At 53.4% G+C, this 14,413-nt stretch overlaps 1 protein-coding gene across 1 annotated transcript in view; it reads left to right on the top strand.

Moving 5' to 3' along the window:
- Positions 1-10,944, top strand: part of TNIP3 (TNFAIP3 interacting protein 3) — a 34,613-nt gene extending 23,669 nt beyond the window's left edge. Inside the window, exons 10-11 of the mRNA XM_037036308.1 lie at positions 122-220; positions 10,080-10,944. Of these exons, the coding sequence (XP_036892203.1) occupies positions 122-220; positions 10,080-10,271 (291 nt within the window). The 3' untranslated portion in view covers positions 10,272-10,944. The remainder of the gene's footprint in view (positions 1-121; positions 221-10,079) is intronic.
- Positions 10,945-14,413: the final 3,469 nt, after the last annotated feature.

Here is a 14,413-nt window from a genome sequence, read left to right as displayed (position 1 = left end):
TGTTGCCAGAAGCGGGCTGAAGCTTCGGGCTGAAACTGAGCCACGAGGTTGGGTAAGGCGAGTGTCAGCGAGGCTCTGCGGGGCGCCCACTCCCGGTGAACGACAGCCTTCCTCTCCTCAGGTGTGCTTGCCCACCTGCCACTGTGGCCTTGGCGTCCACCTGTGGGACCCCAGTGCACCTGCCGGGCTTGGAGCTGCGCAGGGTCCAGAGAGGCACCCGGTAAGTAAGAACTCGCACGTCAGCCAGCGAGCGCTCTGTTTTTGTAAAAGCATGTCTGTCTCTGGGACTGTGGCACAGATAGAGTCTCTACGGCACCTCAACTCCCAGTCTGCAGGGCGGCAGGGTCCACATTGACTGTCATTCATGCGGCGATGCTGGGTCCACAGGACACACCCCTGTCACCCTTAATGGCAAGGTATCAAACTGAGCTCTAATTCCTTGAACACGCATAAAACGTTTTATATGGGTCATTTTTGACAACATACCTGACTCTACCCAGAGGACATTTTTTATGTGTAAAGAAAAGCAAAGGGAATAAAGCAAAAACCGCCTGAGAGATGCCTCTTCTCGTGCAGACTTACACTGAACTGCTATGGATATCGCTCCATCCGGGAAAAATAGTGCTTGACACTTTCCAATTGAAAGGATGTTCTTAAAGGATCCAAGAAAAAGTGACCCACTTCAGTTGCCCTCCACGGCTGTGTCTACCCGGGCAAGACGGCAGGGCCGTGGGGCAATTATTTGTGAGTGGAATTGGCTTGGACAGTCAGCCTGAGGGAGTCGGCCCCACGAGGCCTGCCTTCCCCCTGGGCAGCGGTACCCCCGCCCCCACCACGACCCTCTCGAGTCTGCCTACGGAAACAGAATCTGCACACAGGGAGAAAAACAGTGCGTTTTCCTGTGTCTTGCATTTGGTCAGACAACTCCCCTCTCCTCTTGTGCTTATTAACTGCACTTCTGATTATGCAAAGAACCTGAGATTTTCCCTAAATTTTCCCAGCGAATCACTACAGAGGGCGTGACCCTGCCGGCCCCCCCACTTTGTACCTGAATGGGACTCAAGCCCTTTTCCCAAGGAAGGACAAGAGACTGTGAGGGGTGCAGGAAGGTCAGGACTTCACGAGCATCTTCCGTGACCCTGGACTTGCCGCCACCTCCCCCTGCTCTCCTGTCCCAGATCTGTTTTCCTCACCGGCTCCTTCGCTTGCAGTCCTCGCCGAGACATTTCTGGGCGTCTCCAAATGTAGCCATGATTCCTTAAACATTTTTTACAGAGCGTGGAAGTAAATTAATGTTGTGGGCGATACAAAGAGACAGAAGTTTACTTAGAAGTTAGTCCCTAGGGCTTGGGGAATTGGAAAAACATTTCTTGGGAGAGTTTGACTGTAAAACCAGTAAGTCCTTCAAGTTTATGTAGAAGTAAAAATGACAGTTTTCTTGGAATCTTCATTTATGTGAAGAAGGCTGAAATTTACTAACCCTAAGAGCTCGTCCAGCTTTCCCCGTCAATCACAAGCTAAGGCCATCGGATCCTGTGAAATTGTCATCACGGGAGGCCTGTATTTGAAAAAACACTCTGTATAAACAGTGTGTAACGGCTGACATTTTCAAGCAGTATGTAAAGAAAGAAAATCTCAGTGTAACAGTTGGTGTTACCAAAACTCCCAGAATTAATTTTAGAGGAATTTGTCACGCTCGTTTCTAAGCCTGAAGTAAAGCGTGTGCAATAGTGTTTGTACAATGACAGTATATTCACCTTCTTTCGGCAACTTCTCCTGGAACAGGAAACGCAGTCACTCACCCTTGGTGTTATCTGAGACATCTAAGAATGAACGAGGAGATAAAACCCAGAGGTGATGTCATTTCCTCTGCAGCTCCCCGTGCACGGAGGAGCCGGAGCCGCGGTGTCGGGGGGAGCATGGGGTCGGGCTGTACTAACTGCCCACTTCCAGTGTCCGCCAGCCTGGCCAGTGCCCCCTATTGGCTCACTGTCAGAGAAGGCCTCCCCAGGCCTAACTGAGCAGAGAAGGAAGGTCTGCAAACTCTGCCTCGCAGAGAAGTGGAGCGGGGGGGGGCAGGGTGAGTGCGAGGAGCAGAAAGATGGAGCAGCCTCGTGGGCAGGTGAAGCCGAGGATGCTCTCTTCCGGGAGGGGGGGGCGTGGCGGGGGGGGGGTCAGTGCAAAGACACTGGCCTTGGCGCTGTCTCTTGAAATCCAGGCCTGTCGCGCCTGACTCGTGCCAAATGGTGAACGCGGTCGCTGACGCCCCACATCTGACTCTTCTCAGCTGGTGTGAACCTCAGGGTGCAGGCTGCCCCTCGTCTCCTGGCCGCTCTCGTCTAACCCACCTGAGCGCGTCAGAGACTGGTTCTCGGGGACAGGGACAAAGGGACAGAGAGTCCTGCTCCTGCCCTGTCCCCACTGCACGGCTCAGATTTCTGGCTCGATCCACCAGAGAACACTGAACTTGTCTTTGGTTTTCCTGGTCTTCCCGTTGCCTCCAGTGTGAGGGTTTTCTTTCTTTTCTCTTCTTTCTTTGTTTCTTTCTTTTAAAAAAGTATTTGTTGACAGGAAATGGCTTTGTTTTTATTCATGGGCTATAGTGAGTTTTACAGAAGTGTTTATGCTTCGGCAGATATCCAAAACACGTCTGTTCTGAAGAAAGAACACGTGCCCCCCCCCCCCCCCCAAGCAGGACCCGCCGGCCTTCAGCAGCCTGGGTTTCAGAGGGGTGGGGGGATGGTCGTGGTGCCGAGGGAAGCAAGAGCTGGGCGAGGGTGCTGGCGGTCGGGTAGGAAGGACTTTGCGTGGCCCGTGCACTGAAGGCCGCCGAGCCTCCTGGTACCCGCGTGTGCCGCCCTGCTCTGTGGGAAGTCCCCGCAGCGGTGATCACTCTCCTTCGTCCACACGGCCAGACTGCTGGCCGCGTGCTCCCGACCCGCTTCCGCCAGATGGGCAGCGCAAGGCCGATAGCGAAACCACAGCTGGACGGAGTGTTCTCTCGTGTGTGCATTCTAATGGTGTCTCGGGGGGGTTTGCTCAGCACGCTTTCCCTGGTGCTCGGGGACCACCTACTTGAAGGTTGCGCCGCTCGTGCCGCCCCAGTGGGACTCGCCTGAGGTTGAGCTGGGCTCCTCGGGAAAGAGGAGGGGTCTCCGCAGACACCCAGGGGTCTCCGTGCTGGCTCCGCTCCCTGCCACCCTCAGAGGCAGCGGTCCCTCTGGGGCCCGCGTGGAAAGGAAGCAGCGCTGCCTTAGGACAGCAGCGGCTCTGTGATCCCCCTCCAAAGGCCAGATGCACATCCACTCGGTCGGGTTGGATTTGCCGGGCAGATGTTTCCCTGTCGCTGGCAGGCGGACAGAGGAAACCGAAGGCTCAGAACTCGGTCCCTCATGACGAAACGTCAGACTCCAGTTCAGGCCCGGGCGGCCCCAACGCCCACCTCCAGGTGTGCGGAGGAGCTACAGAGTGACCCCGAAAGTGCCCACCGCGTTTATCGGACTTCTCTTTGGTGTGCCGTTCCTCTCCCTCTTTCCAGAACCCACTCTCCTGAGGCCACCCGGGAGTGGGCTGTAAGAACTGGCAGTAAGCAGAACCCCACTTCTCGCCTCACGCAGAGCCAAAAGCCAGCGATACATACATTTAAAATCCCCTCTGACACGCACCACTGACCCTAAGCTGCTCATTTCCAGGGATGTGAATCTGTCTAGAAAAGCTGAAGATGAGCCCCATTCCCAGTCCAGGCCGTACTTATTCAGATCACAGCCCTGTAGTTCCCAGGACGAGGTGTCCAGGGTGGATGGGGGAAGGGAGGCAGGGGTGCCCCGTGCAGGTGGTGAAGCCCACATGTCCGAGGGCTCTTCGGGTGGTCTGCGCGCAGGGAGCCTGCTGAGGTGCCATGCACAACCCGGAGGGCTGTTCACAGCCTCGGGAGGGGCCGAGGCTTAGGGCAGTATTGTAGAGAACGAAGACAAAAGGTGAAAACTCTAGAGTCGGGTGTCCAGGTGCTTAGAAAACTGCCGGCTTCCTTTCTCCTTTGCTTCCTACTACAGCCAGAACCACCGGCTTCAACGAAGCGCTGAGGCTCCGGCCGAGATGGAGAGCTTTTATCAGGAAGGCGCGCTGTTAGCCCTAATGACCACTGCCTGCACCTGCGTTTCTGAGATCCATCGCCGCTTAATAGACGAGTTGTCGCCCCATTATCATTTTCCACTTTACATTGGTCTGGAAGGAACATTAAAGACATTTTTTTTCCGGAATGGGAGTTTTCTCACTAGAAAACGCAGTTACTCAGGAGAGAATTCAGGGGTGTCATCAGGTCATTTATAAATCACGGTGGGACTCTTCCTGGACCAATGGTACAGAGGCTAATCATCATATAAAACAGAAATGGACCGCGATGATCACCAGAAACGGAATAAAACATGCAAAACCAGAATTTCACAGTTAGTCCGTGAGACCTATGGATGTCTGCCGTCTTGGGAAGAAGTAGAGTGAGTTCTGTGATGCACGAACATGCTGTGTGGGCAGCTACAGACATAACACAGAGAGTAAGTCTCTAGTATGCACTGACCTAGGAATTTTGAAAACTTTGTGCTGGTTTTCACAGCAGTGCTCTCCAGTAGGTCTTACGATGACACCATTTTACAGATAAGGAAACTGAGGCTTGGAGAACGTCAGTCACACGCCTAAGTCACAGTTAGTAAGACTCGGCCCTGGGACTAACGTCCGGGGTGGGGACCCCCCAAACCTGTGCCCTGCCTCACATCCTGTTGGGCCCCTGCAAACCTCCCCACCTTCCTGTTGAATTTTCTACAATAACGAATGCTGGAATGCGGATGGGGTTTTGAGTTGGGTGGCTGTGTGACTGGTACCCAGCCCTCAGTTCCCTCTTCTTCTCACGGGCATGCAGCATACACGGTCCGTGCTACGCACTGGCGTGGGGAGCATCGCAGGTGAAAGCCGCTGTCTGACGTGAGCCTCGGTGCGGGGAAAACACAGTAGGAACTAACCCAACTGGGCCCGCGGGGCCCTGCCGGAACCGACCCGGCAGCCCTGCTGCTGTTGGGAACGGGTCCTTTGCCTCCTGACGCAGCCCTGCAGCTGGCACCGGGCTGGCCCTGGCTGGGGGGACGCCGCAGACAGACTCCTCCCTCGCAAACCTACCAGCGTGGGGCACGACTGCCCCTTTCCTGCTTCCTAAGCCGCTGCCGTTTCGAGCTCCAGCCAGGTCGTAGGAACCGGGGGACGCTCTGTGGTCCCCTTGCCACAGGCCCTCTGTGCTGTCATGCATTTCAGTGGTGGCTCTTGGTGCTTTTGGTTCATTTAGTTGGAAATGTCCTTCTGATTGGGAGGTGCAACCCAACTTCTCAGATTCTTAAAGATAGTTGTGTGGTGTTGATTGTTAGGCAAACGTCGGTTTAGGATTCTGTTATTGTACAGATATTGTTGTTCAAATAGCACTGGCCGTCTGATCGTAGGACTGGTGTATTTACATCCCCACCATCCGAGAATATACACTAGTCAGGATGCCCTGTATTTTGGGTGCAAATAACCACACTCAAGCAAGAGAAGGAAAAAGTGAGTGGAAAAGTTACATCATCTCTGGTACTCTATAAACAAAAATTATTTCTTAAAATGCCTATAAGTTTTGTTCGTAAGTACTTCAAATACTTATATTTAAATGAAGATGACCCTTCAGAACTGTATTCTGAATTTGAGTTAGTGATTCTGAGTTGTTCTGAGTGTTTAAATTAGTGTGTGTTAATTAGTGAGTGTGTGTGCTTTATGGGTTGCCCTGGGTCTTGGTTTTCATTGATCACCGTGATCGCTGACAGGTCTGTTTTTCTGACCCCAATATACAACGCACATTACATTTTTATCCTGGCATCTTCCCTTTATAATTGTCCCTCTGTGTGACAACTCAGTCTGAAACGGTGGCCCTGAGGCTGCTGCATTAAGTGTCTGTAAGGCAGCAGCCGGTGACTGTGCAAAGGTCAGAGGTGGACGGCAGTGAAGCTTCTCTGACCTCGCCAGGCCCTCCTGTGCTTTCCTGGGCTGGGGGCTGGGGCTGCTCCCTGGGGCGCGAGGAGTGAAGGGATGAGCCAGATGGGAAATGGTGTGAGTGTGTCCCCTCCTGTGGGCACACTCAGCAGGAAGGCCAGGGCAGGACCGAGAAGGCTCAGAGCCCAGCCAGGTCTGCGTCAGGACAGGGAGGGGCAGGCAGACTGAGCCCCAGCCTCTCCTACCCCTCCCACTTGCCCTGGGTGGGTCTGACTGGGGATGTAAGGGTGGCCAGCTGGTACACCCCAACTTCGTCCACGTGCCCCTCGACAGTCCACAAGCAGTGCTGTGCCCAGGCCTGGGATGGGGGTGCCATGAGGAAGCAGGGCCAGTCACCTGGGCAGAGGATTCTGGGATCTGCGGTGAAACAGAACCTTATTCTAGAGGAAGGCAGCCTGACACCATGAGACAAGGTGCGGCTGAGGGAGGGCCAGCGCGAGGTCCTCTAAAAGTGGGGGCCCAGAGCAGGGCTCCACGCGGAGTCGGGGCTAGGTCAGTGGGTGCTGAGTACCGCACAGCCTTTGGGGCCACATGTGTCCAGCTTTGCTGTCAGTTGGTGTCTGTGGCTATTTCAGAGTGTTTTGGGGACACTGAGTCTTCTTTAAAAAATTAACTATTTAGACACAGGTTTCCAAGGCACGGAGGACTCATTTGCTTTTCTCTCAGCGCAGCACTGAAGCACGGTGTTTTTACACGCCGAAGCCCCCCATGGGCAGGGGTCAGAGCTTCTGGGTAGAAACGTGGTTTTACAAGGAACGGTTCAGTCTGGCTCCATCGGTTACCAGAGTGGATGTGAAATAATGCCCATGCTTCTGGAGCGGTTACGGTGCGGGAGGGCCAGTGTGGCCTGAAGGCGAGTCGCTCGCTTCCTAGTCTGTGTGGTCCGCCCCCACTGCTGCCTGCCCAGTGCTCTGCACCTGCCTTTCTCCTGGTGCAGAGAGGGCCTTTGCTGGAGAGCTGGGGGTCCAGGTGCAGGCACCAGGGGAGGCGTGGGTGTGGGCATGTGCACTGTGGTGCTCGCCGGCAGGATGACTTCTCCATCTAACGAGATCAAAGCCCAGCCGATCCGATTGGCCTCTGATGATGTCTAGGAACAGCTGGTTGCATCAGTCGGCTGACTTCTCTTTCCAGGGCTGGTCCAGCCAGGACCACAAACGGGGGGTTGCTTGAACAGCAGAACACATTCCCTCCCAGCGCCAGAGGCTCCAAGTCCAAAATTGAGGTGCCTGCTTCCAGAGCCCGGAAGGGAGGGCCCCTCCTTCCTTCTCCCCAACTCTAGCAGCTGCCCTCGGCTCCCCTTGCAGGGCAGTCTTGCCTCTCCATCTGGGGCCACAGGTGCCAGTCCTGAGAAGGACACTGGTCGTACTGCCTCTGCCTGGCCCAGCAGAACCTCCTGTGAACTCGACCATGTCTAAAAAGTCCCTGCTTCTAAGTCAATGCACAGTTAGCGGGGTTAGGACCCAAGCGTACCTCGTAGGAGCACACAGTTCAGTCCATACATAACACGAACTGAATACCAGAAACAGCTTTGCAGATATCATGTCTGAGAAGCCTCACATGAACCCCATGAAATGAGTGTGGCTGTGGCCCTGGTTTACGGTGTGGCAGCCGAGGCCCAGAGCGGGGATGGGGCCAGTCCACAGGGCGAGCTAGTTGTTGGCGGACGGCAGACAGGCCCAGCCAGTCCGACCCCACGTCCAGGCTGTGGGCACCGGGTGGTGTGGACTGTCTGCAGTCCACGCTGCACACGAAGTGAAATACCACACGGTCTGTGCACATTATATCCAGATAAATTCCCACAGTCCTGTCCCAAAAGTCGAAATGTTTGCTCTGCAGATTGTGTCTGTTTACAACGGTCTTTGTGTGTAAACGTTACGTGTGATTCTATGATGCGGAAACGGCTGGGTCGGTTGCGTGTGTCTTAGTTCCTGGCTGTGTGAAGCAGTAGAAGGAACTACTATAAATAGTGAAAGCTACTTAAAAAATGTAAGAAAAAAAGTTGGGACCATGTTTAGTATGATTTTCAATTCAGATGAATGAATATTAACAACACTTTTCTTTTTAAAAATGCATTCTTAATCATCTTATCAGTGGTTATTATAGAAGATAGATAATTTTATGCCTATTTCTACATTTTTAGAAAAAAATTACAGGAGAAATACCCTTCACCTTATAATGTGATAAAAGTCAGCTTTCTGGTGAACTCGGAGACTTTGCTAAGGGACTGTTGACGTGTAAAAGTGTATTTCAAATGTACAGGAATATCTGGAAATATAGGTGGTAAATATATTCCTATTCAAATATGGATTCATAAGCACATACTAAATATTCTAATTAAATACTAAAGCAAATGTGAAACATGGCAATTAACAACCGTATGCACGTGCATATGTGTATGCATGCACATGCATGTACACACGTGCATGTATACTACACGTGGCCGTGGTCTCGGAGGACAGTCGCATGGTCAGTCCAGACGGGTCACAGCTGCACCAGGGGTTCTCTTCCATGGAAGTCCGGCCTGTGGGGAGGGGAGGCGGGTGTGTCTCACTCATGGCATCCCAGCGGGAGGGACGTCCACTCACCTAGGTTTCCTTCCCGGTGGGGCCCAGGCACCCGGCTCTAAGAGGTTAGTGGACGGAGGGGACAGACAGGGCTCCCTTGGTCCTCTGGCCACTCTGCGGGCCATCCTCCCGGCCCCTCTTAGTACCAGCGGAGTTTCGGATACCGCCGATCCTGGGGAGAGGCAGGGCCTTCCCTCCACCACCGAGATCCCTGAGTCCTGCTGGGGTCGCACCAGCCTCATGCCCGTCACCCGCACTCGTGTACCCACAAAGCACAGGGTGTGACTGTTGCCCTGAGGGAGAGGGGAGGGGTTGGTGCCCACCAGCAAGCCACAGCCCTGTGGCCCCGTGACTCCCCATGTCGTTTCTCTTGCCCTGCGCCCCCCGAGCTGCATCTCTCGAGGGAAGGGTCTCCCCTCCTGCGCCACAGGGTATGCTCTGCTTCCCTTCCAGGAGCGGAGGCCCCGGAGGCCCCGTCTTTGCTTTTGTTCAGGTTTCCACTCTGCCCTGGGTGGTCCCGGAAGCCCCGGTCTCCGCACTGAGAGCAAGGGGACAGTGGCCCTGGCCAATGAGTTTATTTTTCCTTGCATTGTAAGAGGCCTAGGAGTAGGCACCGTGGACGGATTAAATCACAATCTGTCCGATTGTGCATCTCGGGGGGTTACACTGGGTCCCAGCTGATGATCCCAGCGTGTGAGGTGCCTTTGTGCAGCAAGGGCCACGCTTCTGCCTGAAAAGGCCATCACTGGGTCCCGGTCACTCAGATGTCTGGTTGGCCTGTCTCAAACACCAGACGCAGGGCGGCGGGGAGGGGACATCGGCACAGCCTACGCTGTCATCACGAACAAGGAGCGCCCCGTATTCCTTGGCGTGTCTGTGGTTCTGGTCCTGTTTCCACGAGTGGGCCCCTTCGAACGTGTCTTCCTGTGGTGCCTGCTTGTGGCACCTTGTCGGGGCCCCCCCGGCACAGACCGCATTCTGCACCCCGGCCTCACCGACGCCCGCAGTCTCAGTGTGAGTGCGCCAGGAGAACCGAGGTCTCTTCCAGGGCTTGGATGATCAAGTGCCCTATTTTAAAAGTAGTTTAGTTGGCAAGTTATGTTTCTGCAGGTTAAGCACTGCCCCTTATGGCCACTCAAGTGACTTTGCTGTCGTGAGCAAATGCCCGAGCCGCCCAAATGCCAGGCTGCACGGGAAGAACATGGGAAAGGTGTCTGGTGTGACTGGGACCAGGCCACACGGGACCTCACAACACAGCAAGCGTGTGTGAGGGCTTCAGACGAGAACTGCCCCCTTCCTGCCTCAGGGGGTCTGGGCACACACCTGCAGGCAGCTCATGAATGAAGTATTTCTCTTTCACCAGCTCAGAAGTTTGCACTCACCCTAAGCCCAAAGAAGACAGGTGAATCTTTTCTTTTTAATCTGAAACCTCTTCCTGTTGTGTTTTTGTAGATTTCTCCTCCGAAAAGAAAGTCGCCCAGCAAGTTGTGTGCGCGAGCAGAGGGGTGCGCGGCCACGGGGAGCGCCAGGCCAGGGCCCCACTCTTCTGGTCCCTGTGACTCGTGTCTTCAGCCCGGCTGCGTGTCTTCTGCCCCGCCACCGTGTGCCGTTCCCTTTGGCCTGGATGGGGGAAAAGGCTTGTGACAGCTGAGACCCAGATCGAGTCTGGGGGGCCAGGATTCTGTGACCCACAGCACGGCCAGTTGTGTCCTCGAGATGAGACTGGCAGGTGGAGGACACACTGCTCCCCGGGACCCCTGAGCACATGGCTGGTGGGTTTATGGGGCTCCATGGTTTCAGCAAGTCCCCGTGGGGAGCAGCCACGCTGCCTGTTGACGTACCTGTCTGTGTCCCGGGGGACTGTCACTGCGGTTGTTTGTTCTTCCCTGCTCCCCAGTTCTCACAGGGGCTCAGGCCTTTGGCCGGTTGGACTCGAGGCTCCGTGCGTCTCTGGGGTCGGTGACCTGTAAGCAGGACAGAGGAGGTTGCATCCTCTTCAAACCGCATGAGCGGCTCCCCACAAACAAAGGGGAGAGAGTTGAAACGATTCCTGATACAGCTGGGCGCCTAGTTCATTGTCAGGAGGAACGTATGACGAAAGGCACAGTCCCAACCCAGTGGTCCCGCTCGGTGGCGTGCACACCTTCTTCGCACAGAAGTGGTTCTGAAGTCTGGGGATTTGCAGTTAAATCTGCGTTGTTTTTTTGTTTTGTTTTGTTTTGTTTTGTTTTACCCCTCAGTGGATTTGAGTAGTTATTAATAAAGAGCATTACCCTGACTTCTCAAACCCATTCAAATGAAAAACGAACGTATCCAACTTGCGTTGCCATGACATCACTCGGTGGCAGGACAGGTGTCTGAGGACTGGGCGCATTTNGGTCCCGCTCGGTGGCGTTCACACCTTCTTCGCACAGAAGTGGTTCTAAAGTCTGGGGATTTGCAGTTAAATCTGCGTTGTTTTTTTGTTTTGTTTTGTTTTGTTTTGTTTTGTTTTACCCCTCAGTGGATTTGAGTAGTTATTAATAAAGAGCATTACCCTGACTTCTCAAACCCATTCAAATGAAAAACAAACGTATCCAACTTGCATTGCCATGATATCACTCGGTGGCAGGACAGGTGTCTGAGGATTGGGCGCATTTGGAAGCGTGGGGTTCGCCCGTTCACTGAGGATGCTGCCGGGACCACACGGAGACTCCGGGAGGCGTGTGAGGCCCACGGGGGGCAGGGCTACCAGGAGGACCTGAAACGGCGAGGGCCGTTTCAGGCACGTGGAACAACCCCAGTGCGACACGGAGACGGTCTGGCGTCAACATCCAGAAACTGCGCTGTGTTGTTCCAACCCGAACTTCTTATTTTCGGTTTGTGGAAACATCTGAAGTGCCGGGTGAAAGGAAGGGGAAGAGCCTTACTCAGAAAGTCGAGCCCTCTGTGGCCCCCCCGCCCCCCTCCTTCAGGGAGGATTGCCCTCCTCCTACAGGAGTCCCCGGAAGCTCTGTTTTTGCCTCTGCCTGGAAAGGGACGAGCTGTTCCTGGGCAGCACTTCAGCGTAAGTGGGTCAGAACAACAACAGAATTTAACAAGTCAGTGACCCTGAAACATTTTGGCATTTAAAGAACATTCCCATTTTCTCAGATTAGTGAAAAAGTCATAGTGAGACCAACGTCCAGCTGTGGGTTAAGTGTGCAACCGAGGCCAGAATGAAAGCCGAGCCTGCGTACCAGAAGCTCCTCTTGGTAGGCTTGCAGTAAACAGCGATTTAACAATCCTGTTTCTATTACTGAAGTCGCCCTATTCCTAATTTGAAAGTGGCCAAAAATTGGCAAGATGCGCGCTGGCTCATGCCACAGGAGGAGGGCCGATTAGGGGGACCCGATTCAATCTGAATCCCCGGTGGCTGAGAAGGGGACCCCTTGCCAGAGCACCACTCCGTCCCTAGAAGAGAGACGCGGGCACTTCCTCCGGGTGTCGTGGGGACGAAAGGGCAGAGCTGGGGCTCAGCGCCTGCCCCCCAACTTCTGTGCGTGCTCAGTCTGCTTCCTGGAAGGCCCAGGCTCTCCCCGGTTTGGGGTCGCTGGGGTTTTCAGCAGGTTGCATTGTAAGAGCGTACGCCTCAGGTGAAATGTTACGAGAAAAGACTATGTCTTGTAGGGACTTTGTAAGTTACCCTTGAGCTAAGAGAAGGCTACCACGTGGAAAGGGAACATAATACTGAATGTCCAAGTGCAGAGTGGGTCCTAGTTGGGTCTGAATGGTTGCTTGTGCAGATCAATACTTTCCAATGTGGCTGTGTCACTAATAAGAGCGCATCTGAACGCCATGGCCTCCTGATTCAGTAATTCAGTGTAACCAGCATTATTTAATTGCCCACTTGCTTTCCAAAATGCCTGTGCATGGGTGGTTTGGGTTGAATCCGTATTTGGGGGGAGGACAGGGTCATTCAGGTTCACAGTTGTGAGTACGTGAAACACAGGTTTAGTCCTGTATCATTATTATTAATTATAGCATCATTTTCCACACGAACAACTGTAGACCTACCTCGGCCCCACCTGTATGATCAGATCCATTATGATCAGATGAATTCGGTTCGAAGGTTGTACTTGCCAGTCTTACAAAAGTGTACCTTGGACTGTTGGGCAGAATATTTTACTATAAAGTGGAAAAGCAACATAATAAAAACCCACAAGCCTCCATTTGAAGTTTCTCCTAAACCTGACAAAGGCCCTTAAGAAAATATTTTGAGAAAGTAACCTCGGGAGAAGTTCCCAAGAACTAAAACCACCGAAGCCCACGTCTAAATTCCTTATTTCCTTTTCCGAAGTGCTGACCAGACTGTGGCTGATAATTCACATTTTAATAGGCCATCAATAAATAAGTCAGAGGACACAGACACACCTCTTACACACCTCCCTGTGTGTAAGAACCCTGCCCAGCGGGTTCTGTGAAAGTCGGTGAGACGTGGGTGCCTCTTTCCAGCTAAGTTCAGGTCTAGCATCATAAACTTTAGGACACTCAGCGAAATGTGCAGCGCGCCTCCCCGGGGGGAAATTGAGGTAAGATTCCCCGTGGTGCCACAGCTTTCTGTGAATCAGCAGGTTTCTGCACAACCGGTTCGTTCTAAACCTGTCCTAACTCTCCTCTAGATCAATTACCCACTCTGGATGCTACTAATTGTCAGCACCATTTATAAGAAATTGCTTTTGTGGGATGAAAAAGTACTGTGTACGCAGTGGTGAGTGATGCACAAGAATCGGAGGCATTTCCTATTCTTCCTTTTGTCTAAGGAAAACTGTGCTGACGGCCACAGGAGGGTGTGCGGAAGCCGGGCGATGCGCACCCCTCAATTTCCAACAAAGCCCGCAGTCTTTCAGTGCCTACGGAAGTATCAGCCTCCTTACCTAAAATGCAGGAATCAGTCAGTAAAAATTTGGCAATTTAAACTGAGCAAAATGTTATAAGAGTCAGGTGTTCTGGCAACTTGTTTTGGTTTCTCCCGGCGGCGTCCCCCGCCCCCAAGAATCAGCAAAATCTGGAACCACTTTCCCCCAAAGGAAAACTACCCTTTATTTTGATATCATTCCTGGTTCATCAGGATTCCAATAATATGACAGAAATCCATCTTTCCCATAAAACATTAAAGGTTAATCCTAGCACGTGGATTAATTATTTACAAATTCCACAACGTTAAAATGGCTTTTCAATATAAGGAAGTGGAGGGTTCACATTAAATTAGGTCTCCCTTAAACTGAGTTTTCTCCCATTCCATTGGCGCTTGTTCAGCGTCCGGCTCCTGGGTGCGTGGTGCCTGTGCGCGTGGTGATGTGAGGATAGAGTCATTTTGCAAAGAGGAAAGGGCCTCTCCAAGACAGCGGGGCTAGGGGAACGAGGGCCACGGCTCTGGCGTTTAACAGCAGCCCTGGGGCCTCCCTGCACCTCGAACACCAGCTGTGGGCAACCACGCAGTTTCCTCCTGGGCCGAGCCACCTGGAGGCCGAGCGGAGGGCGAGCCTCCTCAGCGACAGGGCAGCCCCTGCCGTGCACAGGCAGAACCGGGCTTGAGGCTTTGTCGTGGCGATGTGTCCGCACACCGGCCTCAGCTCTCCCCTCTGCAGCCTCACACTCTGATTTCGCCGTGAGCCATTGTTTGGGACCTCGAAGTGGTCTGTCCTTTGTGGGGCCATACCCACGTCCTCCGGCTTTCTCGGAGAACGAAGAGCAACACAAAAGCACGTGTCAGGCAACAGTCAGAGCCGCAAGTCAAGTGATAAGTAGGCTCATCGGCAGTCTTA

Source organism: Sturnira hondurensis, unplaced genomic scaffold (genome assembly GCF_014824575.4).
Source record: "Sturnira hondurensis isolate 20B ecotype Veracruz unplaced genomic scaffold, ASM1482457v3 Scaffold0022766, whole genome shotgun sequence".
Lineage (NCBI taxonomy): Eukaryota > Metazoa > Chordata > Mammalia > Chiroptera > Phyllostomidae > Sturnira > Sturnira hondurensis.
This window is presented reverse-complemented; position numbering and strand designations above follow the sequence as displayed.